This window comes from Athene cunicularia (assembly GCF_003259725.1).
Source record: "Athene cunicularia isolate RWA chromosome 1 unlocalized genomic scaffold, athCun1 chr1_part1, whole genome shotgun sequence".
Lineage (NCBI taxonomy): Eukaryota > Metazoa > Chordata > Aves > Strigiformes > Strigidae > Athene > Athene cunicularia.
The window spans coordinates 125434074-125461036 of NW_020799091.1; the positions used below are offsets into that span (position 1 = coordinate 125434074).

At 42.5% G+C, this 26963-nt stretch overlaps 2 protein-coding genes across 4 annotated transcripts in view; one reads left to right on the forward strand and one right to left on the reverse strand.

Annotated features, from left to right (window-relative positions):
* Positions 1-22078, forward strand: part of STXBP5L (syntaxin binding protein 5 like) — a 223126-nt gene extending 201048 nt beyond the window's left edge. For all 3 annotated transcript variants that reach the window (XM_026849275.1, XM_026849282.1, XM_026849292.1), the window contains 6 exons: positions 10462-10701; positions 11642-12002; positions 12866-13031; positions 15462-15573; positions 15964-16184; positions 17229-22078. In XM_026849275.1, coding sequence (XP_026705076.1) covers positions 10462-10701; positions 11642-12002; positions 12866-13031; positions 15462-15573; positions 15964-16184; positions 17229-17270 — 1142 coding nt within the window. In that variant the 3' untranslated portion in view covers positions 17271-22078. The remainder of the gene's footprint in view (positions 1-10461; positions 10702-11641; positions 12003-12865; positions 13032-15461; positions 15574-15963; positions 16185-17228) is intronic.
* Positions 22079-26012: 3934 nt separating this feature from the next.
* POLQ (DNA polymerase theta) overlaps positions 26013-26963 on the reverse strand; it is a 53981-nt gene continuing 53030 nt past the window's right edge. The window contains exon 30 of the mRNA XM_026847125.1: positions 26013-26708. Within this exon, the coding sequence (XP_026702926.1) occupies positions 26595-26708 (114 nt within the window). The 3' untranslated portion in view covers positions 26013-26594. The remainder of the gene's footprint in view (positions 26709-26963) is intronic.

Genomic DNA, 26963 nt, shown 5'->3' on the forward strand with positions numbered 1-26963 from the left:
AGAGCAGAGAGCCCAGCCTGATCAAGAATTTCAGTGTAGATGAATAGGCCCAAAACATCTACTCTCCTTCTGCATAGGGAAACAAATCTGTATTTCAGTCGATTTTTTAATTGTAATTTTAGATTAAAGAAAACACTGAATTAAAGAAAACAGTGACGTTAAAAAAATAAAAATAAAATCGTTGTGGGAGGGAACTCAGTGTGGTTACACTTGTATAGCCGGTGGGTATATGGATGTGTGCACAGATACGTATGCTGGCACGCAGTCCTCTTTGCTTTAATAAATTAGAACCAACTCTGAGAAGTCTTTCAGATTTGATGCTTCTCGGTTATTTCTTTTTTCAAACATTCTGCTTTTTTGAGCCAGTTTGCATTCTCTAGTGCATGACTTGCTAGTTGCCATCAAGAGCTCGTGCTGACAGACTCTCCCATTTTTCCCTCCTTGCCTGCCTTCACACCAAAACCAGTAAATTCTGTATATGTATGTCCATATGTGGTTATAGCACACATCTTAGGAAGAAAGCGAAGACGGAGTGGAGTTTTCCTTTGAAATGTTGTGTTCGGAAATTTATTTAGTCCCACCAGCAGTGATAGAATACTGTCCTTTTTAAAAATTGTTTTTATTTTCCATTATGTAGTTTTTAACTAGCCCAGCTTCATCACCCTTGACTAGAAAGGCCATTTAAGTCTCAGTGCTACAAACTTGCCTCTGAACAAGGAGTCCTAACAAGAGTTTGCTGTGTGTTGTAATTTTCTAAGAATGCAGAAAGCAGAGTGAATTTGCTTTAGCTTTTTGGATTTTTCTTTGAATTTGCCTTAGCTTTGCTTTAAAATAATTCAGTTTCAGCATTTACTTCGGCTTTTGGATTAACTCTTTTGATTGTATGTAGTCAAAATTTGAAATAGAGCACTTGAATTGAAATGTCACTGTGAGCTGGCATAATGAACCACTCAAGAATATTTAATAACCTTATCAAAAAATCTATGGCAAGGACAATATATTTTCCATGTTAATAGATCCAGTAAGTTTTTCTCTTACATCTGCATATAGAATGACTAAAACTGTTTGGGGAATAAATTATTTTGTCTCTTGAGTGATTTTGTTCAATTTCTTTTGGAAATGGGTAGTATTTGATATATATTATATCCTTTAAACTTCTTTTATTATTCAAAAGTATTTATGAATTAGTATTTATGAATTATGAGAAAGTATTATGGCCATAAGAAGCCTTGTAGCCAGCCTGGCAAAAACTTCCAGATTTTTTTCCTGATGAATTTTGGTTTAGGTTCTAGCACTGAGTATTTTGAAGCTTTTGGTTTGTTTTTTTAGATTCAGCAAATTTTACAGTCACCTTCTGTGTACATGTGTCAGCCTGCTACTTTGGTTTATTATTTCTATATCATGGTTTCCAAAGTCTTAAGATTGATCTGTACCTTAACCAATATTAGCCTGTAAATATGTGTGTGAAGCCATAGAGAAGGGCTGACCTTTGCTCTCGTAAATCCAGTATGCTGTAATCAGGAAATACGATACTGAGTGGTTATCTTATAAAAAGTCCATATCCTAAGGAGCCAAGCCCAGCTGATGTCATGCTGTGTGTTGCAGTATTTTCTACATAACTTCTATACAATTTATATCAGTTTTTCTCTTGTCAGTTATGGCCACGCTGTTGTGCTGTCTGCAGCTGTGCTGTACACGTAGCACACTGGATTTTTTTTGCACTAGATGAGTGAATGTGACCATTAAGCTTCCTTCCCATGTGGTTAGGTGCGGGCAGAAGAGGGACAGTTCTGGGTTTTATAATTTTCTTTTTTTTTTTTTCTCTTGGGTCTATTGAGTCTGAAGCCCACATGTGGATGTGAACTAAGTGATGGTGGCCTAGGAGATGGTCACTGCAGTTTTCAAAGGTAGTGGTTCCTAGGCCTCCAATGATAGAGAATCAACCTGGTTGCTTGATCTAGAAAAATACTGAAGAAAAAGTACAAAATGATTCAAATGTATGGCAGGGTACTGCAGAAAGGAAGGGAATAATCCGCTGTCCATGTCTGCTGAGAAAAAGAGAGGATGTAATGGACATAAATTACTCAAAGCAGAGGCATAACTTCAGGGAGACAATATGGGATTCATCATGATCAAAAGGGTAGTTTACCACAGAAATGGATTTTCTGAGGAGGTTATTGCATCTCTGGCAGGTTTTCAGAACAGCTCATACTCTCCACCGCATTCTCTTTGCCATGCCTCTCCCTACTGCAGAGTAGATGATTCTGCTAAACTTTGTTCCCCAAGCAGCCAGCCAAACTGACGCTTACCTGATCCTCTGGGCATGTTACAGCAGTCATGTGACCACACTTCATGAGGGCCCTACATGCTACAGCTTTTCACAGCTAGGCTTTCATAGCAGGTGGAAAGCCCTTGGCTTGAAATTGTTTTATTTATTTCTCAGTGATGGGATTATGGCATTGGTCCTGCTTTTAAATCATTTCAATTTTGTTGGCATTTGAAGTTACTTTACACCATGGTAACTAGTAACGGTAAGAATAGTATAATAGGAAATAACTTAGAGATACTAGGGTAAACCATAGTCTCCACTAACTGCTCAGTTTGTCATCACATTTCTCGTCTGTGCAGAGAAGCAATTAAAAATGTTGCAGAGAGGACCTTTTCTATATCTAGACATTCTGTTCCTTACTGTGGAAAGCATTATTCAAATAAAAAATAAGTTATTAGGAAATTGAAATAATTTTTTTCCTCTATTTAGCAAAATCACAGCACTTCAGGTCTAATGGGCACTGCACACTCAAAGATTTCTGAATGGCAAGAGGGCCCCCACTTTCTAGACTCTAGAAATGGTGTTCAAGTTCCACAGAACGTCATCATATTTTGTAATAGGTTCACAGTAAATAAAAAATAGGACCAGAAGGGCCAGAAATCTTAGGCTTAGCCTCTCAGCTGAGCATCGTAGCCACTGGGGGCTCAGCTTCCAGGGGAGACGCAAAGAATGTTGTTCCTCATTAGACCTTCTGGTCACAGATGCATAGGGTGTGGGTGGATGGAGTTGGTCCTCTTAGACTGATTTGTGCCTACAGCTTACAGCCTCCAGTTTTCTGCTGGGTGCTACAGTCACTAGACTGCAAAAGGCCAGTGGAGCTGTCATCATCTAGACTGAATCATAATCTTTGTCAGATCTAACCACTGGTTTCCCTCAGAGGTTTCAGTGGCATTTAAGTGTGTGTCTGCCTAAATCTGGTCATAACAGAGCTTGCAATGCCTTATGTCCCTGGCAAAAACAGTGGGGGGAGGTTTTGCAAAGGCTGAGGTCCCTTGTGAAAGAGCATGTCTGATGGCTAGGGAAGGGCCTGGGAAGAAATGGAGAAGAGCATTGCATGGGTGCATGTGAACTGCTGGTGCTTGAATTCCAAATCTGTTGGGCTAGGTAGAGTTCATGTTTGGTTTTCCCTTGAAGTACATTTTCTGTAAGGTTCTACTAGGATGTTAGGATACACTAGCTTTTTTTTTTCAGGAATCTGCAAATTTTCCTTGTTTTTAAAACAATCAAGTAAATGAAAATTTAGTTCTTCTTACATTCACTGAATGTCTAGTCAGTTTTAATTTAAATGATTATTTGATTCCAAGTTAAGCTAATTTCACACTGTGCTCCAGGCATGTTGAATTTGGAGGGTGTGTTTTGCACTGCATTCTCAACTTTAGCATTTTTGTGCTTGCTAGCAATCGCTTCAGATCAACATAAACTGTTTCTCTACATCTGAAATCATTTTTGAAACATTTTTGGAAGTGGAACACACTATCGGGTGGTTCCTGGTACTTCTGTTACAGAATGGACTAGGTGGTGGGCTGTTGTGTGTAGAGAACTAGGGAAGAGTATAGGAATATTCTAAGATTGTTCAAGTTATGTGATGATAGCTGTTCCACATGTTGGGTTTTTTTTTAAAGCAAAGCTTTTCTAACTATACTCGAGTTACACAAGCATAGGATCTATCAGAGGGTAAAAAGAGTTCTTTAAAATGCTTTCGCTTGCTTTGTTATAGCATTAACTATTTTGACTTTGTTGTTGAATGAATCCAAGGTTTTTCTTCTATAATGCCTTTTGTCTCCACCTTATTCTTTAGTACTTTCACATATGAAAGATATACAACATACTATTTTTTTCCAAGCCATCAATGTTATGAAAGACACTTCAGCAGGATGGATATTTTAGGTTGGGATTTAAGTTCTACAGAATTGTGATCCCTTTGATTAAAAAAACAATGTCCAAAATTACAACCTATATCAAAATTGAGCTCCTAGCGATCTGAATGTGAAGACAGTTTGTTTGTGTAAGTTGAGGGAAGTGATTCATACAAATGAATATGGAAGTTTGATAGATTAGCTGTAAGGATCTCTCACATATTTGTCTTTCTATAAAAAATGCTTATTTCTACTCCATTTGCAATATGAAGATCCACTCTAACAGCTCCCTTCTGGTTTTAAAACATGTTGAACTAAAACCTAAGCCTGAACTTTACCATATTCTGGAAATATCAAAATAAAGATTCAAGTCTGGTGACTTGAATCTATTTTCTCTTTCAGGCCTTTCTTTTGCTATCATTTACATCAGTCTTTGTATCAGTACGATTCCATGAAGCCATTCAGGTTACAGTTCTGTAACTGTAGCAACTTCAGGGCAATATGTATCAGAGCTTTTTCCAGGGATGGTCAAGCATCCCACAACTGTGAGTTCTGTATAAGTGCAGACATAGTCACCCTCGTTTGAATGCTCTGCAAGCAGTATAGTCACAGACTTTTCAACAGAGTTTTAGGGAAACTTACTTGTGTTGATCCAGTAGGAAATCACTCACAGTAAAATTCCAGCTATTATTGCATTGTTTGTGCTTAAGACAACTTCTGCTGCTTTCTAGTGAATTGCTTTATGTGGAATGCAGCTTTAGAGTGGCGCTATTCAAAATGTGTTTGAAGATGTTTTTAGCCAAGTAAACGTGCAGCGTTCTTAATTATGTGAAAGCCCTGAAGCGTTTCTTCCTGCCTCTTCCTCCTCTGTGTTGCTGAAGCATTGCCGTCAGTAATATGGTTCGGTCGCTGTGTCTCTGATGTTACCATGTGCAAGTTCATGTTTGAAGTATAATTCCTTTACTGTATGTTTACACTGGCATTCAGCGCTTTGCATGCTTTCTTAACTATATCATTTTGAAAGTGACAGATTTCTCTTAAAATTTGAAGATGATGATCCTTAAACTGGCATAATGTCTTAATAGTTTCATTAGCTTCTGTTAGGTCTGATATTTGAGATTAAAGCTTTTAGAAATCTCCAAGCGAGGAGGATATAAACCATTTATCTTTGATTCCAGAATATATCAGTTTCCATATCAAAAAAGGTCAATTTTCGTGTAGGTTTTATAAGCAGACCAATTAGTATGTTAAAACCAGCAAAGGACCTATAAATAGCATCCAAGACACTGACAGTCATTTGCAAAACTTCAGTAATGAATGTAAACATTTGCAGTGAAAATGTTGATCTTTGTTACTGGTAATTTTTCTACATTCCCCATAACAAGTGATACTTTTACTTTCATGATTTCTAACCTCAGGAAGAAAATTATACTTCTGTGTTAGTGCTAACTCAACTATTCTAAAATAATCATGACAACAATTTCTTGGAAGAGGTGATTGGTGAGGATGTGTTACCCTTACAAAGCCCTTGCTGCAGCTGAGAATAGAGAAGTCAGGACATTCCCTTGAAGATGGCATATTTTTATTTTTTTTTTCCTAATTCCATGGGAAAGTAAGGAAATTCCAGTTTCATTTCCACTGAACAAAAGGAAGCTAAAAACTCTCTGCAGTATCTGCTCTGTAAAGGTAACAGCTGAAGCACATGGAATCATTTACTCAAGTTATCTTTTAAATTCTCAGGAAAAAAAAACAAGCCCTAAAATTAAATCTTCTCCTAGAAACCAGTGCACTGCAGCGGGACAGCTCTGTCATGCAAGGAAAGAGCTAGGACAATAACTGCTCAGGGCTGCTTCGTATAAATGTCATGATGACAGTTGGCTCAATTGTTCTTGTCCTTTTGCAATGCATGCGATTTTGTGGCAGTAGGTTACATTTCCAGACGGGCAATGCTTCAGCAATTACATGGAATCAGTACATTCTCACACGACGAGCTTCACTATACTGCTCACACATGGATGAACAAAGGTAAGACTCATAAACACTGGCTTCGTTTTTATCCTAGCATGTGAGTTGAAGTGTCCTCTGTGTTTCTGTCAGGGAGGTGGGTAGCAAGTTACAGGTTTTGCAGCTTTACAGAAGCCTTCTATTTGTATGCTGCTGCTCGTTGCTGGGATTTAACACAGTGCAGTGTTACGAAGAAAGTTGGTTCCCGAGTTTCCATCTGCATGTCACTAACCCAAACCATGCATTGGACAGGGCTGAATGAAAGCATCTTGAAGAAAGCGGGACTACCATTAGAGGAGTAGTGGTGTTTATATTGTGTTGTCTTAACCCATGGAATGCAGCTTTTTGAAATGCACTGACTGCAGATAATAATGCTTTTTCTGCTCAGAGCTGCTCATAGTCTAACAGCATCTCCCAAACAGCAGTCACTCGTTAGCTTTCGGGGACACTGGACCACTCTGATGGTGCTCTCAGCTCTTCTGTTGCTAGCTGCAGGAACAGCCTGGAGACCTATTTGGAAAGAAAGAAGAGCCAAAAAATCCAGGTCGGCAAGAAGAAGAGGAGGAAAAAGGACATGGTTGTCTGAGACAGACAGCTGGATGGGAGCAGAGGGATCCTGGGAGTTGGATATGTGCCTCTCGGAGAAAAGGGAATACTGGACTCCCTCAAAGCAGGAGGCAATGTAGAGGCAGGAGCGCGTTTATGGGAAAGTGTCATGTAGCAGGATGTTCTGTGGAGGAGGAGAAGAGGGAAAGAGAACTGAGGACCAGAGAAGTATCTGCTTTTACATATGAATGTCCTGTCCCCTTACTGAAGCAGGGAGTCCAAATAAATTTTGTTTGACCTGGGTTACAGGGAGTACCTGGAAGTGCTTCAGACTCATGAAGAAAGATGTAGCTGATATTCTCCCTACACCCATCATGCAGGGCAAGAAGAGGAAAATAGAAAACCCACAATATGGCGGTTGGGTTAAGGATTACTACAGATTGGCAGTGTTCGTACAGGTCAACTTTTAGATGGGACATTGTTTCACAACATAGCAATCATGCTACAAAAGGATATGGCAAGTTTTTAAAATTTCCCAAAGAGTTTTTAAAATTTCTTATGTTTCTCTAGGATACAACAGAGTGGTTTCTAAGTGGAGAATTTGGGGTATAATCTCTTTGAGAAAGGAGTCCCAGGGATTAGGCCTAAACTAAATTTGATCCCAAAATCTAGGAAGAGGAGAGATTTCTACCTTGCTTTAGAGTTAGCCCATAAAGTCACACAGTGGTTGCAGCCTTTTGTAGTTTTTGGTTTGCTGTTCAGATGTGTTTAATGACATCAAATTTTGACATGTGTTGTGCTGGTCTTTAGAATTTCAGTTTGAGTAGTGTATTTAACAGAAAATGGCACAGTATGTTCCCAAAAGTGTCCCAAAGATTATATCTGTTAGTGTCAGTTCTGTGAAGATGTATTAGTTAACTGTACTGCACAGGAGTGAGGAACATTTCTTGTTAATTTAGGGAGGGAGAAAGCTTGATGACACATGCAAATGGCACATCGTATATTTTAAGTTCCGTGTATGTCGCCTACACTAGCTGCATTTGTCCTTTCAACATCTTTCTCAGTTTGAGCAGTACCATATTTGAATTTTATGTGACTGTGATATTAATACACCTGTTAAAGGGAAAATTAATTACATAATAACATTTTTTTTTTACAATTAGGTACCTGTTGGGGGAAAAATAAATAACTAAATATATATATATATATATGTGGAGCCCTGATGAAATTGCTGTCTTCCCCTTCTTTAGCTGGCAGCTGTCACTGTGCTTAGGAAGGAGCTGGGCCAACCAGTCCACTGCAGGAGAAGTACAAAGTGCTTGGGGTTATGGGAGACACTAATTCTCAAGGTATTAGAAGCTGTGTTTGCACACAAATAAACAATCCTAGTTTTATGGAGATACACTTAGCAGTACAGAGCCAGAACTAGAAAGCTACAGCAGTGCCTACGTGAAGGTGAAACGGGGTGAGGGCAGTGCTTGGAAGTTCAAGTAGGCGTAAGTTAACTCTTCTGTGAGAGTGGGACTGAAGTACCAGGGATGGCTATCCTGTGAAGCTTCTGTTCGACAAGTTACGGATGCCCCCAAAGAACAGAAGCTGGCCCAAGTGTGAAAAAGCAGCAGAAGAATCTGCCCCCATCCCTGTGTGCCAACTTTTAAGGTAGCATATGTAGTAACGCTTAGTGTGGTTCCAGTAGTGCTTTGCCATGGTTCTCTCCAGTCTTTCTCAGGTAGTTGCTGTGAAGATGATGATTTCAGCAGTTGACACTGAGTCATCTGAGTAGGGGAATACAATGCTGCAATATGTTGTGCGAGGAAGAGATTCACCAGCAAAACTGCTGCTTCTGGTGGGGAGCAGGAGCCATATATACGGTATGAGGCTTAGCCCAGTTTTAAGTTGCAGTACATGAGAAAGTCCTTTTCTAATTTTATTCTTCAACCATGGCAGAAAGTATTCCTCTTTTTAGATATTTCCACAGTTCTCTCCCCTGAGCTGTTAGAAGGATAATTTCACACTAGACATGGATCTACTTCATAGTCGTAGGTTCAGAAGTGTGCCTTTTATCTCCGGTCCAATAGCACCTTTTATCTCCAATAGTCCAATTCCACCTCCAGAACCTCCCAGTCCTCTAGTTGTTATTGTTGGAGAAGAGCATGTGAGGTTTCCAATGATCTAGCCCTATTTTTGACTACAGGTTTATAGCAACACTGGCAGAAATTGTTTTGCAGAGACTGTGCTAGCAGACAGCCCTACTCTTTTCTTCCCTCTGGGTCCTTTACTCTTCAGTAACTTTTTAGCCTCGGTGAGCTTTATCGCCTCCAATGTGTTGCCACCAGCAGCTCCTGCTAATGCCAGGAGCTCCTTCACACAGCTTTGTGCTTCCTGCCTGGCACTGGGCAAAGCAGAGCAGAGATCACTTGCCCTACAGCAGTCAGACCCTGTTTCTTGTTATTTCACTCTGCAAAGTTCAGAGACCGTCTCCATACCTACTATTTGCAGCAAGGACAATAGGGCTCTGTTTCCAGCTGGCTCTTGCTGTTGCCTGCTAACGCTTGGGCGGAAAGATCACAGAATCATCTTGGTTGGAAAAGACCTTGAAGCTCCTCCAGTCCAACCATTAACCTCACCCTGACCGTTCCCAACTCCACCAGATCCCTCAGTGCTGGGTCAACCCGACTCTTCAACCCCTCCAGGGATGGGGACTCCCCCCTGCCCTGGGCAGCCCATTCCAACGCCCAACAACCCCTTCTGCAAAGAAATACTTCCTCAGAGCCAGTCTGACCCTGCCCTGGCGCAGCTTGAGGCCATTCCCTCTTGTCCTGTCGCTTACTACTTGGTTCAAGAGACTCATCCCCCCTCTCTGCACCCTCCTTTCAGGGAGTTGTAGAGGGCCATGAGGTCTCCCCTCAGCCTCCTCTTCTCCAGACTAAACCCCCCCAGTTCCCTCAGCCGCTCCCCATCAGACTTGTGCTCCAGACCCTGCACCAGCTCCGTTGCCCTTCTCTGGACACGCTCGAGTCATTCAATGGCCTTTTGGGGTGAGGGGCCCAAAACTGAACCCAGTCATCGAGGAGTGACCTCACCAGTGCCGAGTACAGGGGTAAGATCCCTCACCACACAGCTGTTGCCAAGGGCACAGAGGAGGTTTCTCACTTCGCTCCCTGGGAAGCCAGAGTTGATTTCCCCTGAGATGTTTTTGATGCTGGGATCAGTTTACCAATGGGTGTCTTTTCCCCAGACAGCAGTTATCAATAGCTTGACAATAAACTGTGGCTGTGAACTCGGTGCTAGAACGTCCTACTGATGGAGCCATGCACAGAGCAAAGGACACGTGCTCTGAAGCTGGTAATGGTGTGTCCCCTCATGTCCTGTAGCAGTAAGATACATGGATTAATTTTAAATGCATTGGTAACATATGGGCCTAAAATTATTTCATGCTATTTAGAACAAGTCCTTTGAGCTAAGACTGTTGTAAATTCTAATTAGTCTGTACTAATCTCCATAAGAAACAGCCATTTCTAATGCAGATCTAACTGAGGTCTGACAGCATTTTCCACACTTATTTATACACTGGCAGCAAGCTGGTATTGTGCTACTATCAGAATGTTTGCTCAGGTTAGGAAAACTGTATTTTCTGTACTCTACAGGGAGTTTGCATTTGCTGCAGGCTTGTGCCTTTTCTAGGACTGCCAATTTACGCCTGTTTGCTTGTATGTATTTACGCAGAAAATAGGGAAAACTCCTTCAGCCGTTCCCGAAGCTCCAGCGTGTCCAGTATCGACAGGGACTCAAAGGAGGCAATCACAGCTTTGTACTTCATGGAGTCCTTTGCCCGAAAGAATGACTCTGCTGTCTCCCCCTGTCTCTGGGTTGGAACGGGCCTCGGTATGGTCTTAATCCTCTCCCTTAATCTGCCTGCTAGTGACGACTTACGGCAGTCAGAGCCGGTCATGGTGTTGCCAAGTGGTAAGAGTGCAGCTCTTTTCCTGTTTATTATCTGTCTTGGTACAACAAGGGGAATAACTGCATGATTTTGTATGGCCTTTTGGGCAGGATTTTCTCGATACATATATGAAGCAACGGTCACTCACTGCATAGAGGGCACACAGGTAAAGATGCAGCTTGATGAACTGAGTCACTCTGGTTGTGTTATTTTCCAAGATTACCTTGTGTCATGGGCAAATTTACACGTTTCCCATGAGGAAAAGGAAATGAGCAGAGTTCCTTCATATTGTGAAATCACAGTCCTGTGTACAGGTTTGATGCAATCCTATATCTAGGGTGCTGTGAACCGTTTGGCTGTCTTACTATCGAAAAGCTGCAAAAAAGCAGAAGGGAGTTCAGGAAAGGAAACAAAAATGTTGGCAGGTTGATGTACCAGGAGAGATCCTTGGCTGAGTGAGTGACAGATGGTATAGCAGTGAGAACAGAGGGCTGAGAGAGGTCAGGTCTGAGGAGAGGCAGTATGCGCTTAGTATGTTTAAAATAAAATAATGATGACAAAAATCAGAGGATGCACAGGAATAGAGGTTTCTCACCCCCAGTTTGTTTAGAAAAGCAATGCTGGAAGGTCACCAGACTAAGGAGAGCAATTTCACTGCTGGGGAATAACTACCCTACTAGCATAAAGTGGAGATAAACAACAGCCTGTGTTTATGGTATTCAATAGCATGTATTATATAGATTATTTGGTATAGGCTGCCTGAGATCTTTTCAGTACTGGCAGCCTGTTTGTTCACTTTCTTTTGCGGTCAGAAAGAACGGAGAGAGGAAGACTTGTCACATTAGCTAGATCAACCCGTGTGCTCTTATTTACAAAAGCTGAATGGCAGCTATGCTGCACTCGTTCAGAGTCCTGACAACAAGCTTAACTATGGTGCCAGTGAGAGGATATTATGTTTTGCAGGCACAGTTCTGACCCTGAAAGGAGCTGTGCTGACCTTTGCGTGCTTGGACTGCATGGGGACATTGACACATCCACCATATGAAGTATGGAGGGACCCACACAGTGCTGATGATGGTGAAAAAACAAGAAAAAGGAAACTTGTCATGCATTCCCCTTCTTCCTCCCAGGATATGGGTGATCATCAATTTGCAGTCATTTGTTCAGAAAAACAAGCCAAAGTCTTCTCATTGCCTTCCCAAACATGTCTTTATGTCCACAACATCACCGAAACGTCCTTTTTATTGCGAGCAGATGTGGTCACCCTCTGTAACAGCGTCTGTCTGGCGTGCTTTTGTGCCAATGGGCACATCATGACACTGAGGTACTTATCTAACTGATCTCGTGGCAAAACTAAGCAAAGAGGTGGCACGGTGCCATCACGTTCCACTTGTGTTGGGGGGGGGGGGGGGGGGGGGAAGTATTTAATGCCCTGCCTTGCCTGCTGCCATACCCTGGCCAGTCTCCACACGGGGCGTTAAGGCAGCGGCACAGCCAAGCAAACTCCTTTATTTCCTGGTAATCCCCCCACCTGTGACAATTTGATGGCTGATGATTTCTAACTATCATAAAATTAACTATCAAAAAATAAAGCCCTGGTAATTTTGCTCAGTTATGACAAGTATAGAGAAAGTGAGGCATAGAAAGGTACTGTTGGTCCAGTGTGAAGCAGCACAGCCCATTCTTGCCGTTTTGGAAGATTTTTCCGCTCAGAGCACCTAGTTTTCCTTCCTTGTCATCTCCGGCAGAGAGCTGACCATGCAGTAGCCCTATAGTTGTGCTCTCAGATTCCCTTACCCCCTTTCCCCAGCCAAGCCGTTTAGATTTTGGAAAGTGCCATCCAAAATGGCAAACCAAAAGCTGGAGGGCTGCAAAAGGTGATGCTGGAGCCTTTGTCTGTGGGGCGCATGCAGCTGCCCAGCCATGTGGCACAGCCATACTGTGCCACATGCATGGCCCGAATCCAGGCAGAAGGTCATCAAGGCAAGGCAGCTGAAACTTCTACATGCAGGGAAACGAAGTATGACGGGAAGGCAGCATGTTTATGGCAGAATTTTTCAGCTTAGAGCTGCACTTTATTGCAGTTATGAAAAGCATAAACTTAAATGTTGGTTTAAAATGCAGCCACAGAGCAGGTGTCTGATGTGTGGCAGCTGGTAACTAACCTCAGTACCTACTTCTCTTCAGCTTGCCCAGCCTTCGCCCACTGCTGGACATCAACTATTTGCCTGTAACAGACATGAGGATAGCGAGGACCTTTTGTTTCACTAACGAAGGGCAAGCTTTGTATCTCAGCTCTCCCACAGAGATCCAGCGCCTGACCTACAGCCAGGAGATGTGTGACAATCTGCAGGTAGAGCTCACACTCTTACTTTGGTGCCTCTGTGCTTCTGTAAATTGCCTTTGAGATGTATATTGCCATGTGTTTACAGCTGGATTTTACAGAATCACAGAATGATCTCGGTTGGAAAAGACCTTGAAGATCATCCAGTCCAACCACTAAGCCCACGCTGACCGTTCACAACTCCACCAGATCCCTCAGCACTAGTATTAGTATTTGAAGTGAAGGCTGTGCTGTCGGGGCAGGACAGACATGTTCCTTTCTGCTTGCCCTGGCTGAATGATGCCAAAGCAGCAGGGAGAGGTCAGCAGCTCTGTGGCTGTTTGGACTTTTCCATGACACTGTCACCTTGCTCTTGTGCCCTCACGGCTGGCCCAAGCCTGCAGCCTGCTGGCTCCGTACAGAGGCAGATTTGTGCCCAAATGGGACTCTTCACAGCCTGCCTCTCTCAAAGTCCTACTGTATGAAAGACCAGCTGTTAAAAATGACTGAAGGGAAAGAAGGGGAAGCTACAAATGGATAGCAGCTATGGCAGTTGGTACCAGCATGTGTCCAATCACACAGCAACCGCCTCAGTGAAAATAGGAATTCCTTCCCATATTTTTATCATTTTTAATTTTAACTCTAAAAATATCTTAATACCTGCAGCTTTCAGAAGATAGGTGGGAGCATGAGACAAACCAGTGTGGTTAGTATCAAAAAATATGCTCTGTTTTAATATATTTTTAAATTATTTACCATTGTTTTTACTCCGATAATTGGTACTCCCCTTCTTCCACATGAGGAAAGCATCTCCTATTGTACATTAAAATACAGTAGCTACAGAAATGGTCTAATTGAAATAATTTATTTTGAAGAAAAGGTCTTTACAATGTTAGATTTAAGTTGGTTGGGTTGGTTTTTTTTTACAATGAAAATGCAAATTAAAAAGTCATTTACTGAAGAGGAGGAATTGTGAGAGGTTACGGGGAGAAACATGAGTAATAAAAGGGAAGAAAAGAGGGGGAATGAGTTCTAGGTTATATAATTAGCAGTGAACTAGAAATATAAAATAAATGGTCCTGCCAGCACTCATTATGCCCTAGGGACTAACATGTGCTGAGCCGCTTAACTCACATCACAGCATTGTCTGTCTTAAGTCTGTAAAACACTGCAAGGATTGAGCTTTGCACACAAGCTTTTCCGTGTCAGAGATTATTTAGCTGGCAACCAATTTTAAAACGATCAAAAGGTTTGATCAATGTGTCTTAGAATATGGACACATGGTGAGAGGCTGTGACAAGCTAATTTTTTTTTTTTTAAATTAACCTTAATAGCGTCATATGGTAACCAACCAAAGGGAAACAGCCCTTGTTTCTCTGTACTGCCAGACTGCTTTGTATGGCTGCTTGTATCTTGGCTTTTATGCAGAGGACAGTAAAAGGCTTGCACAGTCTTTCTGTGCCTACAAAAAGCAGGTGACCCAGTATCACCTGCTACCTAGGAAAAGAAAGCCAGGCTGCATGAGAGCTTCCACTTAGGCTCAAAGGGCTGCAGTAATTTTTCTCCCCAGAGCAGGTGACGGTGCAGAGGAGCAGTAGCAGTCCCAGGGCTGTCCCAGCACTCAGCTTCCCAGGAGCCGGGCATGTGGTGGAGCACAGCTGCTCTATCTGCCCATTGAGGCTTGGCTGAGCAAACACAGAGCTGAGCAACAGGGCAGCAACCGTCCTCAGCGCATACAGCCTCCCTGGCTTCAAACACTAACGGGACTGTACACTTTCTTTATCAGTTTAAGTCTGGAGAGCCCACTTTTCTTAGTACTGCTGCAAATAAATCGGAGCCGGAGGTTGACTGCTCCAAGACCTGTCACCATGACCATGTGTATTGAGCATTACTGCCAACACGGGGGGGCACAGCGGAGGTTATAGGGAAGGTGATGCCATTTTGTTTAAAAACAAACCCCACAAACAAAACACAAAACCCAAAGAAACAACAAACCACCGAACTCTCTGAACTGCTACCAAGCACTGAACTCAGGAATGTATAAAAACAGCAAGCCCTGCTTGCCTGGATAATCACTAAAGGAAAACTCATAATTCAGAACAAATTGCTTATTTAATTATAGTGTCGCCTCTGCTGTTTGTTTCTAAGCAAAATGTGATCTTAGCACCCGTATTTTCACTCTGTATTGCTTATAAATTTTTTTCTCTGGGGTAATGAACATAAGGCTGGGCAGTGACAAACCAAGTCCCTTTGAAAGCATGAGTGAATCAAGTTAGCCCAACTATTTGCCTGTCATGAAACACAGATGTTAAGTACTCCATACTGTTCACACAACAGACATTTAAAACTAATTGATTAGATCCAATGCATGCAGCTCATTAATGCAAATAAAGAAAATACCTAGAATTGCTTTTGCCTCACTAATTTTTTTTCACATGGACTTTTGTCTGACACTGCTAGGACATGCTTGGGGATTTGTTTACTCCTGTGGAAACACCAGAAGCCCAAAACAGAGGCTTTCTCAAAGGACTTTTTGGAGGAAGTGGTCAAGCTTTTGACAGAGAGGAGCTTTGTAAGTAATTTATTAGGGTTTGGGTTGGTTTTTTTGTTAGAAATTAGTTCATGGAAATGCCTTTGTCACCTAGGAATGGAGTGGTTCACAAGATTTAGATCACTAATGAAAAGTTAAAGATGTCAGCATGAAGAAAGGGGAGAGTCCTCAGTTGCCTTCCCACTATTCCTTTACCTGGGCAGCTTCTTTTCAGCAGTTGGGAGTGGGTGGGCAGGGGCACAACTGCACCATCGATGTGCTGGTGCACAGAGCAAAATCTTCCACACGAGCGTTTGATGTGCAGGTGGCACGAGTGTCGCTGCAGCGAGGCTGCAGCTTGAGGGCAAGAAGCATGGGCAGAGCCCCCACCAGGAGCTCATTCCTGTTTGTTTGTCCATGTCTCCTTTGCAGTCGGCGAGGCCACAGCGGGAAAAGCCTCCCGCAGCCTGGCCCAGCACATCCCCGGCTCGGGTGGAATCGAAGGCGTGCGAGGAGCTGCAGGAGGAGTCATCGGGGACTTGACTCGTGCCCGCATCGCCCTGGATGAGAGAGGACAGAAACTGGGAGAGCTGGACGAAAGGACCGCGAGCATGATGGCCAGCGCAGAGGCCTTCTCCAAACATGCACACGAGGTAGGGACCCTGGCACCACACCCCCAGAACTAAGCCTTTGCTTCCCTTCAGGAAAGTCAAGTAGGGTTCACCACGTTGGTCTAGGTGTACTCATGTTAACTGACACACCATTTTTCTTTCCCCCAAACAATGAGAATGCTGAAAATCCACCGCCACTGCACACCTCCTTCCCTTCATATGTTCATGAATGAGCATCCATTGTTATCCTCTGAATTTAGAACGTGGCACTTCCTATCTCTTTACTTTCTCACTAATTCATTATGATTTTTATTTTTTTTTAAGCCACTTAGTACAGTACATCTATGCAGTAGGGCAGAAAACTGGTAGGTGGATGTGTATATAGGAACCTTTAGAGATCTCAATGGGGAGAAGAGAACGTTTCCAGTACAACATTGTGGTATGGTTATATAGAATAGGGCTTGCCTGGAATAGACAGCTTCTGTGCTTCAAGCTGGAAATGGAAAGCTCTTCCATTCCACACTGTTTAGTCGATTCCCAGCCTTAAGTGATTTTCCTTGAAGATAAAACAACATTAAAGAACACTTGCCAAAATGCATAGGGTTTTTTTCATTTAACATGCCTCATGTTTCTGGACAAGACCTTTATATTTTTACTGGCTTTTGTAAGTGTGAGGCAAAAATATGCAGAAAGAATGTGCCCCGAAATGCAAAAAGTTTATATATTCGGGTGTATGTCCTCTGCTCCCATGGATAAGCTTCTTTCTATAGTAAAATCCAAGTTCCTGGTTATTCCCACACCTCTGCACTTTTCTTCTGGAAAAAGCAGTTAAAGCTCCTGAGGAAAAAAATCTTCTCATGAACAGCAATAGCAGGTGATTATTATTTTTTTTAAATGTAACAATTATTAAGTTAAATACAAAGTCTCAGCGGATTCAAGACCTGATGACACTGTTATTAAAGTACTGCACTGCTCTTCCTTTTTTACTTACGAAGTTAATGGGCACTTAACATGACAGTTAATGCATAATACCTCTTATACAGAAGAGTGGTTTATATCCATTTGTTTTGTTTCCCATTTCTATAGGTGATGCTGAAATACAAGGACAAAAAGTGGTACCAGTTTTAGACTTTCAAAGAAGCTGCTTGTGGCTTTAAGAACACGGTTCAGGGAAGCAACATTTCTTCCCAAATCTACCAGTCACTGGCCAGAGACAATTTTTTTCCTCCTAGAAGATGTTTTCCTGTTACTATTATTGGATTCATCACAGTGGGAGTCAAGGAGAAATTTTACAGACCATGACACAGAAGCTAGAATCATGTGGGTCTTAGTCCAACAGCTGGCTCATGCGGTAGCCAGTTTGTTTCCAAAAGGAACTCAACCATCACTGTGGCATGTAGTTTTTCAGAAGCTGTAGGTATGAACTGTGGGGAGTGTGTCTGGTTAAAAATATTCTGTACAAACTCAAATGTTAATGCACTTATAAAACTTTGCATGACTAATTGACATCTTAAAAAAAAAAAAGAAAATAAAAAAAGAAAAAGAAAGCATGTTGTGACCGAAGAAAAATGGGATTTATTTCTATCCTGAGCAAAAAAAAAAACAAACCCACAAATGGCAAAAATCTTTATTTTTTAAAAGTGACATTACAAAAAGCCAGTACATTTCAAGCATGTTTCCTACTGTTCTCAACATAAAAATAAGTTGAGCTGCATTTTCCTATCTATTTCCCTTGAAATCAGTGCTCTTTAACTCCTACCAGAAAATAAATAAATCCAAAATCCTCTGCACAAAATCTACAGATTTTTGAAGTAGTTAGACAGGCATCATCTGAAATGTCATTAAAACATGAGCATAAATGGTTTATTTGCAATTCAGAGCACATACCATGTTATCCTTACCTGTACTTTTAAAAACATGCTCTAGATTCATCTCCATTGTTCTTGAAGGGGGCTGTGGCATTTTTCATCCCTGTGGTGTCTGTATCACTTGGTTGCCTTATTTCTCAGCAGCAAGAATAGAAAACCAGCTCTTGAATTCAGGAAAGGCAAGATGAGAAAGCACAGTCCTGTCCAGATCTGCTCACAGAAGCTGCTTAGCAGCTTGTAGAGCAGCAATTTTTCTTAAGTGGTCAGTTGAAATTATGCTAAGGAAACTGCACAGTAACCCCCCAAACGCTGGGGAGGGGGAGAGATCAGAGCAGCAAAACTCAGTGATGGGTCAGGGGAGGAGCACAAAGAGCAAACAATTGTCAACATGCAGTGCTGAATTGGCATATATATAGAAAAACCACCATGGGTGAGTGACAATTGATTTTCTGCTTGCACTGCTAGAAGTGATTTGCTTCTGCTTCAAAGTGGCTTCTACAGTGAACTCTGCAGAAAACTCTCCAACCTGCAACTACAGAAAAGAACCTGTTACCCGTCTACGTGCAGATTCCTAGTCCCCGAGTGTGCTGCAGCCACAGTAGCCCTACAAGAGCCTCACAGGTCAACTGTTAAGTTAGAAATTTTTCCAAGATATTTTTTCAAGACTAGCTTTGAAAGAAGGCACTGAAGACTTGTTTTCATGTGCCTGGACGTAGTTTCAAATTAGAAAAGTGAGGAAAAGCAGCATTTCAAAATTTTCTTTATGAGAAGACTGATATCCTGTCCCTTCAAAGGAGTCCTAACAGACACTGATGCAGACAGGCAGCATCCCCCTCCTAACTTGACCTTAACTTCACTGCTTTTTATATCACCCTAGTGTTCAGATGATCTCTCTCAAAGATACTTTTCCCCCATCCTTCCTTTTCTTACAACAAAATAAACCCCAGGAATCTGTACAGTCCAGAAGTCTGACTTCACTATCAGCCCAACTGTACAAGTCAAAGGGCTGGAACAGATTTGAGGTGTTAAATTCACATTGTAGCACAAGTGGGATTTCACGCTTTACAGGATTTTTATATTTCTCTGTGGGAAAAATCAAAATTATGGCCCTGACAGGTCTAGCTCAGCTCAACAAGTTTCTCCTGTGACAGATAAACTGCTCTATAATTGTGAGAAATGTAGAAACTTGTTAGGAAGAAAGGTCAAAGCCCAGGTTTCTGCTGAGAGTTAAGGACTTGGAGTTGTCCATGAGCTGAGAAGATGTCTGGGGAGGGGCGGGATGGTGTGAGGAAACAACAAAAACTCACCACACTGATGCCAATAGGAACTGGGTTGTAGAACCCCTTCTTGTGTGTGTGAGGAAACACCACTGTAACGAGGCATCTAGAATGAGACGTAAATGAGAACAACATTACAGTGATTCTACCTTGTGTTTAAATGTATATTCATTCTGCCTGTGCTCTGGGCTATACTCCAAAATCACTAGTCTCTGGGCAACAAAATAATTTGGGGCAGCAGATCATTCAAGCCCTCTAATCAACCTTCTAGCCCTTCTTCTTCCTGCCTTCTCTGCTCATATGGAGAAGCCAAGCAGAGTTCACTAACACCACACCAGGGCTGTCCCACCAGCATGTCTTCTGTACCAGCTGTACACTTGCTTCTGCACAGGGCCAGTGCCAATGGAAAGGTCGCTACAGTTCCAGTGTGGCACTTGTGCACCCACAGGCTATGGGGCCAGTTTCCGCTGTGAAGTGGTGTTTACACAGGCAGCCTTTAGGAAGGCAGCCCGTTAAGGGGTACCACGGGGGGCCCAGGCCGCAGTTACTTCACTTTGATGACAAGGTAGCCACCAGTTCTGCGTAAGGTTTCAGCTCTACGTCACATGGGTGGCTTCATATTGCAGAGATCCCATTACCTTGATTTCAGTGGAAACATCTTCAGGCCAGAGCTAGAGCCTGCTCGCTCATTTGAGACTTGCATGTAAAAATTTAAGACCAACTTTAATTGCTAATCACAACAGCAATCCCAGAGAGAAAAGTGTCTTCAACAAGTCTTTTACACAATGCCTAATTGACTTTGGCTGCCAACAGTCTCTAGCTTAACACCAGGGGAAAAAACAACCACCTGACAGTAGATTTCCATTTGCATTTTTATGCAACAGAGAAATAGGAATCTAGCATCCCACAAAATTACAATTTTTAATACTAATCTTTTCAGCAGCTTTTCTCTAGTACTCCCCATCAGGTCACAGCTGTATCTTGCTTTCCACACTTACATATTTTACATATTTCCAAACAGGTACAAATTACTATTTCTGTTAAGTTCACCACTTGTGACTATAATTATCAATTTTCTTGTAGTCTGTAGAGATCTAAAAAGTTGTATATGTTTGTATATAGAACATTCTATATATATAAATATATATATGTAATGTATATGTTGTATAAGTTTGTTAGTGCACACTGTTAAATGCTTTCTATCAAGATTTACCATGTACGTGGAAAAAAACCCTTCACTTAAAAACTTCAATGAGGGAGGAAAAAAACTCTTGCCTGGTTGATTTACTGTGAAATGAGGGGGAGTGTGGGATTTTTGAAAGGTCTGACCTGAATGCTACTAAAGGCTGGTAATGAAAGGCATAAAGATGCAGCATTCCAAGCCACGAGCACAGCACCTTACCTGACTTGCTGTAAGAAAACTGAGGACACGAACTGTCGCTGGATGTTGAAATCATGTGCTTTCACCTTTCCCACTAAGACAGCACCACCTCAAGCAAAATCCTAAACTTAGACATATCTTCAACATCACAATCCTCAGTTACAGAAGACCAGATTGGCTGGCAGTATTATTTCAATTTAAAATGTTTTTTGTTGTTTTGGATACCCATGTTCTTCTTTACAGGAGCTCCCTATCACAACCACATCCAAATCCAGATGCACAGAATTCCAGCAGCGCAAACATTACCTCTGGGTTTGACCAGATGTTTTTAATCTGATGCCTAGAGATGTAAACAGACAAGAGTACACAGAGAAAACACATTAAATTAGTTTGTTTATATGTTTTTAAAGTTGGCAAGTCTTCAGTGAAGTATAAGCTCTTTTATTTTGGAAAAAAAAAAAAAATCCATTCCTAGTTTTAACTTAAGCTTCAAATCCTGAATTAAAAGACATGATAAAGGAAATTTTGAGAATCAGTTTTTTGTTTTGTACAATGATCAGTTTTCTAATTTTTTTTATAGTTCTACAATTCAACTATGTACATCAATTAGACATTCCCTATATTACCAGAATATAGCCTGTTAAATAATTTAGCAGAAATAGTCAATTTACTACATATATTGCATAAAATTATCACATTCAGAAATCCTCTGAACCAGTTTATATATTCCTTTTACACAAGCCCTTTCACATCTCAACGTGTGCATTGTAATGAAGATATGCATCTAAAAGTATTTTTTTCAGTATACAATTTAAGAAGTGAAGAAAACACTGCAAGCTTGAATAAGAGCAGTATTCAACCTCAGGACTCCTCCATTTATTTTAAACTGTGTGGATTGTAATACAAGGAAAAGGCAGATTTCTGTTAATTACACCCCTTAAATACCCTGCTCCCCATACATCCTTTTCCATAACCTAAAGGTGAACTCAAGCACAGTATATATCAGTCTTGAATGGTATTTGCCTTGGTATGGTCTTAGTAAGAACACACTCTCTCTCATTAAGAAACTACTTGTGGCCATTTGTAGTCAACTCTTCATTTTAGATGTATAAGCAATAGTCATGTAAATGAGTGTTTCCATTCATGTGTTTTGTTTTGTGATTAAATCAACAAATCAAACATTGTACTTTTTTAAATAGCAACCAATATTCAGATTCAGTGTCAAGGAAATGTGGACAGAATACATGTGGGGTTTGTTAATAAGTCCTTACCTGTCTCTCAGAATGAAGGCTAATCCGGGGTGAACCACACTCCTGCGCTAACCACGTCCTACAGGTACCCTAAATCAGCATCACAAAAGGAAAACTAAGGCATCTTTAACTGAGGCTGTTTTGAGTTCTCAGTAACAACAACAACAACAACAAAAAAAAGAGGGAAAGAAAATAAAGGAAAGAATTGATATTAGTTGGTGTAGTTCTCTCTTTTTTTCCAGCCTCTACTCGTAGATTCTGTCAAAGGTGCAAGGTTTACGTAAAGCCTTTGGGTGGAGTTCATGCTACTTGCTCACTCAGGAATATGGAGGAGCAGCCACAGATGTTGCTGGGGTGGGGTCGGACACCCACCTCCCTCCCTGCCTCCCTCCCACAGCTCACGCAGGGATTAAAAAAAATGGATCCCAGCTGACGTTCCTATGCTTTACCGCAGGGAGCTCACACAGCGCTCGTGATGCCACCAGCCCCCAGCCTTGTACCTGGGCTCCTCAGCCCACTGAAAGCACCCTTCCCCTCACTTCCACCTCAGGCCAAAAGCAGTTACCTACCAGCTGAACCCTCGGGAGGGCAGAAACAAGCTCATTAAAGGGCAATTACAAACCAACATGATTGAGTTGCTCTGCCAGGAGAGGGTCAAAAACATCAGCCAAGGCTACTGGGCTTCCAGCTCCATCTCCTCAGCTACAGATTTATAGGAAAAAACAGCAGGAAACCTCTACAACTCTCCTCTTGATTAAATACAACCACAAAATCACAGAATCATCTCAGTTGGAAAAGTATCTTGAAGATCATCCAGTCCAACCATTAACCTCACACTGACCGTTCTGCTGGGTCAACCCAACTCTTCAACCCCTCCAGGGATGGGGACTCCCCCCCTGCCCTGGGCAGCCCATTCCAACGCCCAACAACCCCTTCTGCAAAGAAATCCTTCCTAAGAGCCAGTCTGACCCTGCCCTGGTGCAGCTTGAGGCCATTCCTTCTTGTCCTATCACTGGTTCCTTGGTTCAAGAGTCATCCCCCCCTCTCTGCACACTCCTTTCAGGGAGCTGTAGAGGGCCATGAGGTCTCCCCTCAGCCTCCTCTTCTCCAGACTAAACCCCCCCAGTTCCCTCAGCCAATCCCCATCAGACCTGTGCTCCAGACCCTGCACCAGCTTCATGGAGCACAGGAGAAGGGCTACAGGACCAAACCAGATCTGATTACATGTGTGTCGCCTTCTGTCACCTGCCCCTCTCCCGCCACTGCCCAGCTACAAGAAAGCACCGAGCACTTTTAGTAGGCAGGGGCAGAAGGAAAGCTGCAGCAGAGAGACCAAGGTGAAACAAGCCTGTGGTCTGCATGTGAGGAGAAAGCCCTAGTAGCTGTATCAAATATCAGTGGCAGGAGTTCCTGCTATCAAGCCCAGGGAAGTTCTGCCCAACACCAGGAGTATGCTGAATCGAAACTTGAGTCGTTTTGACAAAGGGATGCGAGCCGAACAGAACAAGGCTGCTCGGCAGCCCAAGGGGACAGGCTCTCACTGCAAGGAGCCAGGTCACACAGGTTCACACGAGGTGAAGACAAGGCTTTCCTGATGGCCACAGCTATTTGTCAGGACTGGATCTCCACCCAGCTCCCTTTGGCAGACAGACACCCACCTGCTGCTGCAGTAGCAAGGCAAGGGCAGCGCACGGCATAGGGCAGGACGAGGCTGTGGTAGCATGCCAAGTGACAGCCTGCCCTGACAAACAGAACTCCTGCCTCTTCCTGCAGCCTTCAGCCATTGTCTTCTCGGGCCATCGGACCAGGCACGGTGCTGCATGTGCTGTGCACACAAGCTAACAGGAGGCAGGAGTGGACTGCAAAGAGAGACACACCCAAACCACCTGAAGAACAGTGAGCGAGCACAGTCAGATGCAGCTTATCCTGGTTACAAGACAGAGTAACCTGTGTGCTGGTTACCAGGTCCCAACCTAGAAAAAAAGCCCAGTTTCCAACTAAATACAGGCCTCAGCCCATCAGAGGGGAGGGGAAAGGAGCCCACAGGCAAAAATAAATAATGCAAGTAGCCAACCAACTTCAGAAAATTGCAGCTATCATCATCTGCACAGTTCTAATCAGTCCCTCTGCTTACCTGACTCAAGCCCTTTTCTGCTTCCCCTGCTTAGTCTCACTAATAGCTAAAGTCTAATTAGAATTAAGGAATGTAAATAGCAGCAATCAGGCAACGGCTCAGAGCCAGTTCTAATATCATGACTCAAACACTGTAGCCACCTCACTCACAGAGCAGTGGCCACCTTCTATCCTTTGATTCACACTAAATTACTGCTTAATTAAAATTAACTCATTGAGTTTGTTTAGTAAAAGAAGTTTAGTTCTGTATCAATCCCCTTATTGATTAGCATCACCCCTGCCTAGAGAGCTTGTTGGAAAATATGCATGAGGTCCATCCTTCTGAAATTCTAAGGACAGTATGTGGGAGGAAAACAATGTAATGTGCCAAACAACAAGCAACTCAAAGTACAGCAGCTCCTGTGAGGCCTGAAATACAGCACAGGTGTGTCACTGCACGACACGACACACAGGGACAGGAAATCATTAGGCCATATGCATTGATAATGAGTCCAACCCAGCCTCATCACAGGCAGAGCACACAAATGGTCAGACACCAGGGTGCCGAGGGTCCGATCTGTTAATAACAAAAGCTTTAATTAGCTAAGAAAAGAAACAACTGTCTATCAACCAAATGCTGTGGATAAAGAGCTCAGCCATCAGGTGACAGATGCAGTAGAAAACCACAGCATAGAGCAGGCAGGAAGGAAACAAATATTTTCAATGTAAAGTGACATATGAAACAGGAAATGTGGCCAAGTCGTTGCTGAGAAGGGCAGTCACGGCATCCTCGCCTGGGGCTTTGACTTGATACCAAGCTTCTGTTTTGCTGCACAACAGGCAGGCAGTGGATCAGAGTCCAGGATGCGGCCTTTTGTAGGCAGAGCCCATTAACATCTTTTAAAACTCACCGTGTTCTTGAAACCTCTGCCAGGTACTTGTGATTTCAGGATAACGGCCACGCCAAAAGCGCCGCGTCTGAAGTTAACAAACTCAAACACACTACCAGGCTGTTGAAAGTATTCATCCTCTCAGATCGGGCTATAAAGGCAACTTCAAAAGTACACTTCTTAAAAAGGATCCGGCAGAAGTTCAGAAATGAGAGAATAATTAGGGGCTTGAAAAATCTCTCACAGGATGCAAGAGTGGAAAGATGGAAGTTGCTTACCTTAGGGAGGAACTACAGGAGAAAGGCATGATAAAATAATTAGAGGTGTAAAGAAGATGATGTGAGGCACTACAGTCCTCCCCTTCTTCTAACATACAAGGGCTACACGATGAAAATAACAGAATTCAAGGCCAGGCATTGTATGAAGTTAACAAAAACAGCTGAGCTTGTATAACCATTGTAACCACCTGGAAGGGAAACAAAACCATGTGATGTGAGGTTTAGCTGGACCAGAAGGTATTAGTGAGAAGAGTAACACCAAATAGTGGTGGATTCATTCCCTGTGAGCTCCTTCCTTGCCCCCTCTTCTGAAGCATCTAATCCCAGCAGCTGACCAAAGTCAGTCTCAGGACCAGCTCAGCTTGACAAGTCCAAACTCCCAGAAAAACCTTCTGCCTCATCACAGGGATGGAGTCAAAGATGCTGAGACAAAGCACAGAGGAAACCTGAGCAGTTTTTAGTGATGCTACCAACAGGCAGGGTATGAGGCTTCCTAGGAGACGTGTCTCTGGATGAAGAACCACAGGTCACCCACCACCCTTCAGTGACACGTTTGTAACACACCAGACCTCAAACGCCCGCAAGGCTGTCACTTCAACTGGCCAGACAGTTGTATTTTTTCCTTAACAAAATTACAAATTGCTGTCAAGTTTTTAACAAATAAATTGAGTTTCATTCTTTAAAAAGGAATGTTTTTGCTGGTAATTTTGTGTTAACTATAAGAGAGTCCAAACGATATCCCTCTCAATGCCAGCTTGCAAGGCAGCACTAGGATGAATTACAGCAGTCACCAAAATGCTTTCCTAAAAGTCAAAGGTCAACCAAGCACTGGTTCCAGTCACTGTGAACACTGCACAGCTGCTCTGTGGGAAATCCAGCCAGCTGTAAAGCCATTTCAGCACCTAAATATCATCAGCAAAATTCAGTACAAAAGGATCCTAGCAGAGGCCTGTAAAATACAACATTAAGTGCAAACATGTGGTTTTTTTACTATACACAATTACACACGAGAACTGACAAATTATCTTTGCGCCCTGTTTTAATATAATAATCCAGCTCATTTCATATGTAATAAATTCATTAGGCTTTGGGGTTTTGTTTTAAGTTACAAGATCAAGCTTATTTTAACAGAATTCATTTAAATACTGCACTTTTAGCAATTAATAATTTCACAGTTCTGTAAACACGCTTCACTGCGCCGTCTGACCTTTGAGAGGTTTGGCTTGGTGAATTCATACCAGCTTCCACCACACGTTTCAGAAGGCAGCTCACAACGCTGCCTGCAGAAACATGATACAGGAGGATCACACCGCAAGCAGCTATGGCGTGGGGCCTTGCCCTGCCCAGTCCATGGCACCTTCTGCCTCACTGCACGCAAAAAAATCTGCATTTCACATCAGAGTTCCAGGTCCTGCAGGTCTCCCCAGCTGGGTCCAATTTTCACTTTAACATTCAGTTTTACCGAGAGTTTGACGGCGTTTTCCATCTCATGTTTGACAATCTGAGCGACCTACAAGAAAACACTAAACATCAGATGTACACGTAACTTCAGTGCTGTGTTTTCCTGTCAACAGCTGGGGTGGGCAGACACCTGGAGTCCTCTCCTTCATTTATTTGCACTTATTTACCACTGGTGGGAATGCAACCAAAAAGATTACTTAGAAAAGAGGCAAAATTAAGTTTCCATTAAACACTAAAGAGTCCTGCAGAGTCTCCTCTTTCATCCAGCTGCATAATTCACAGTCTGTTCTGAAAACCTCAATGT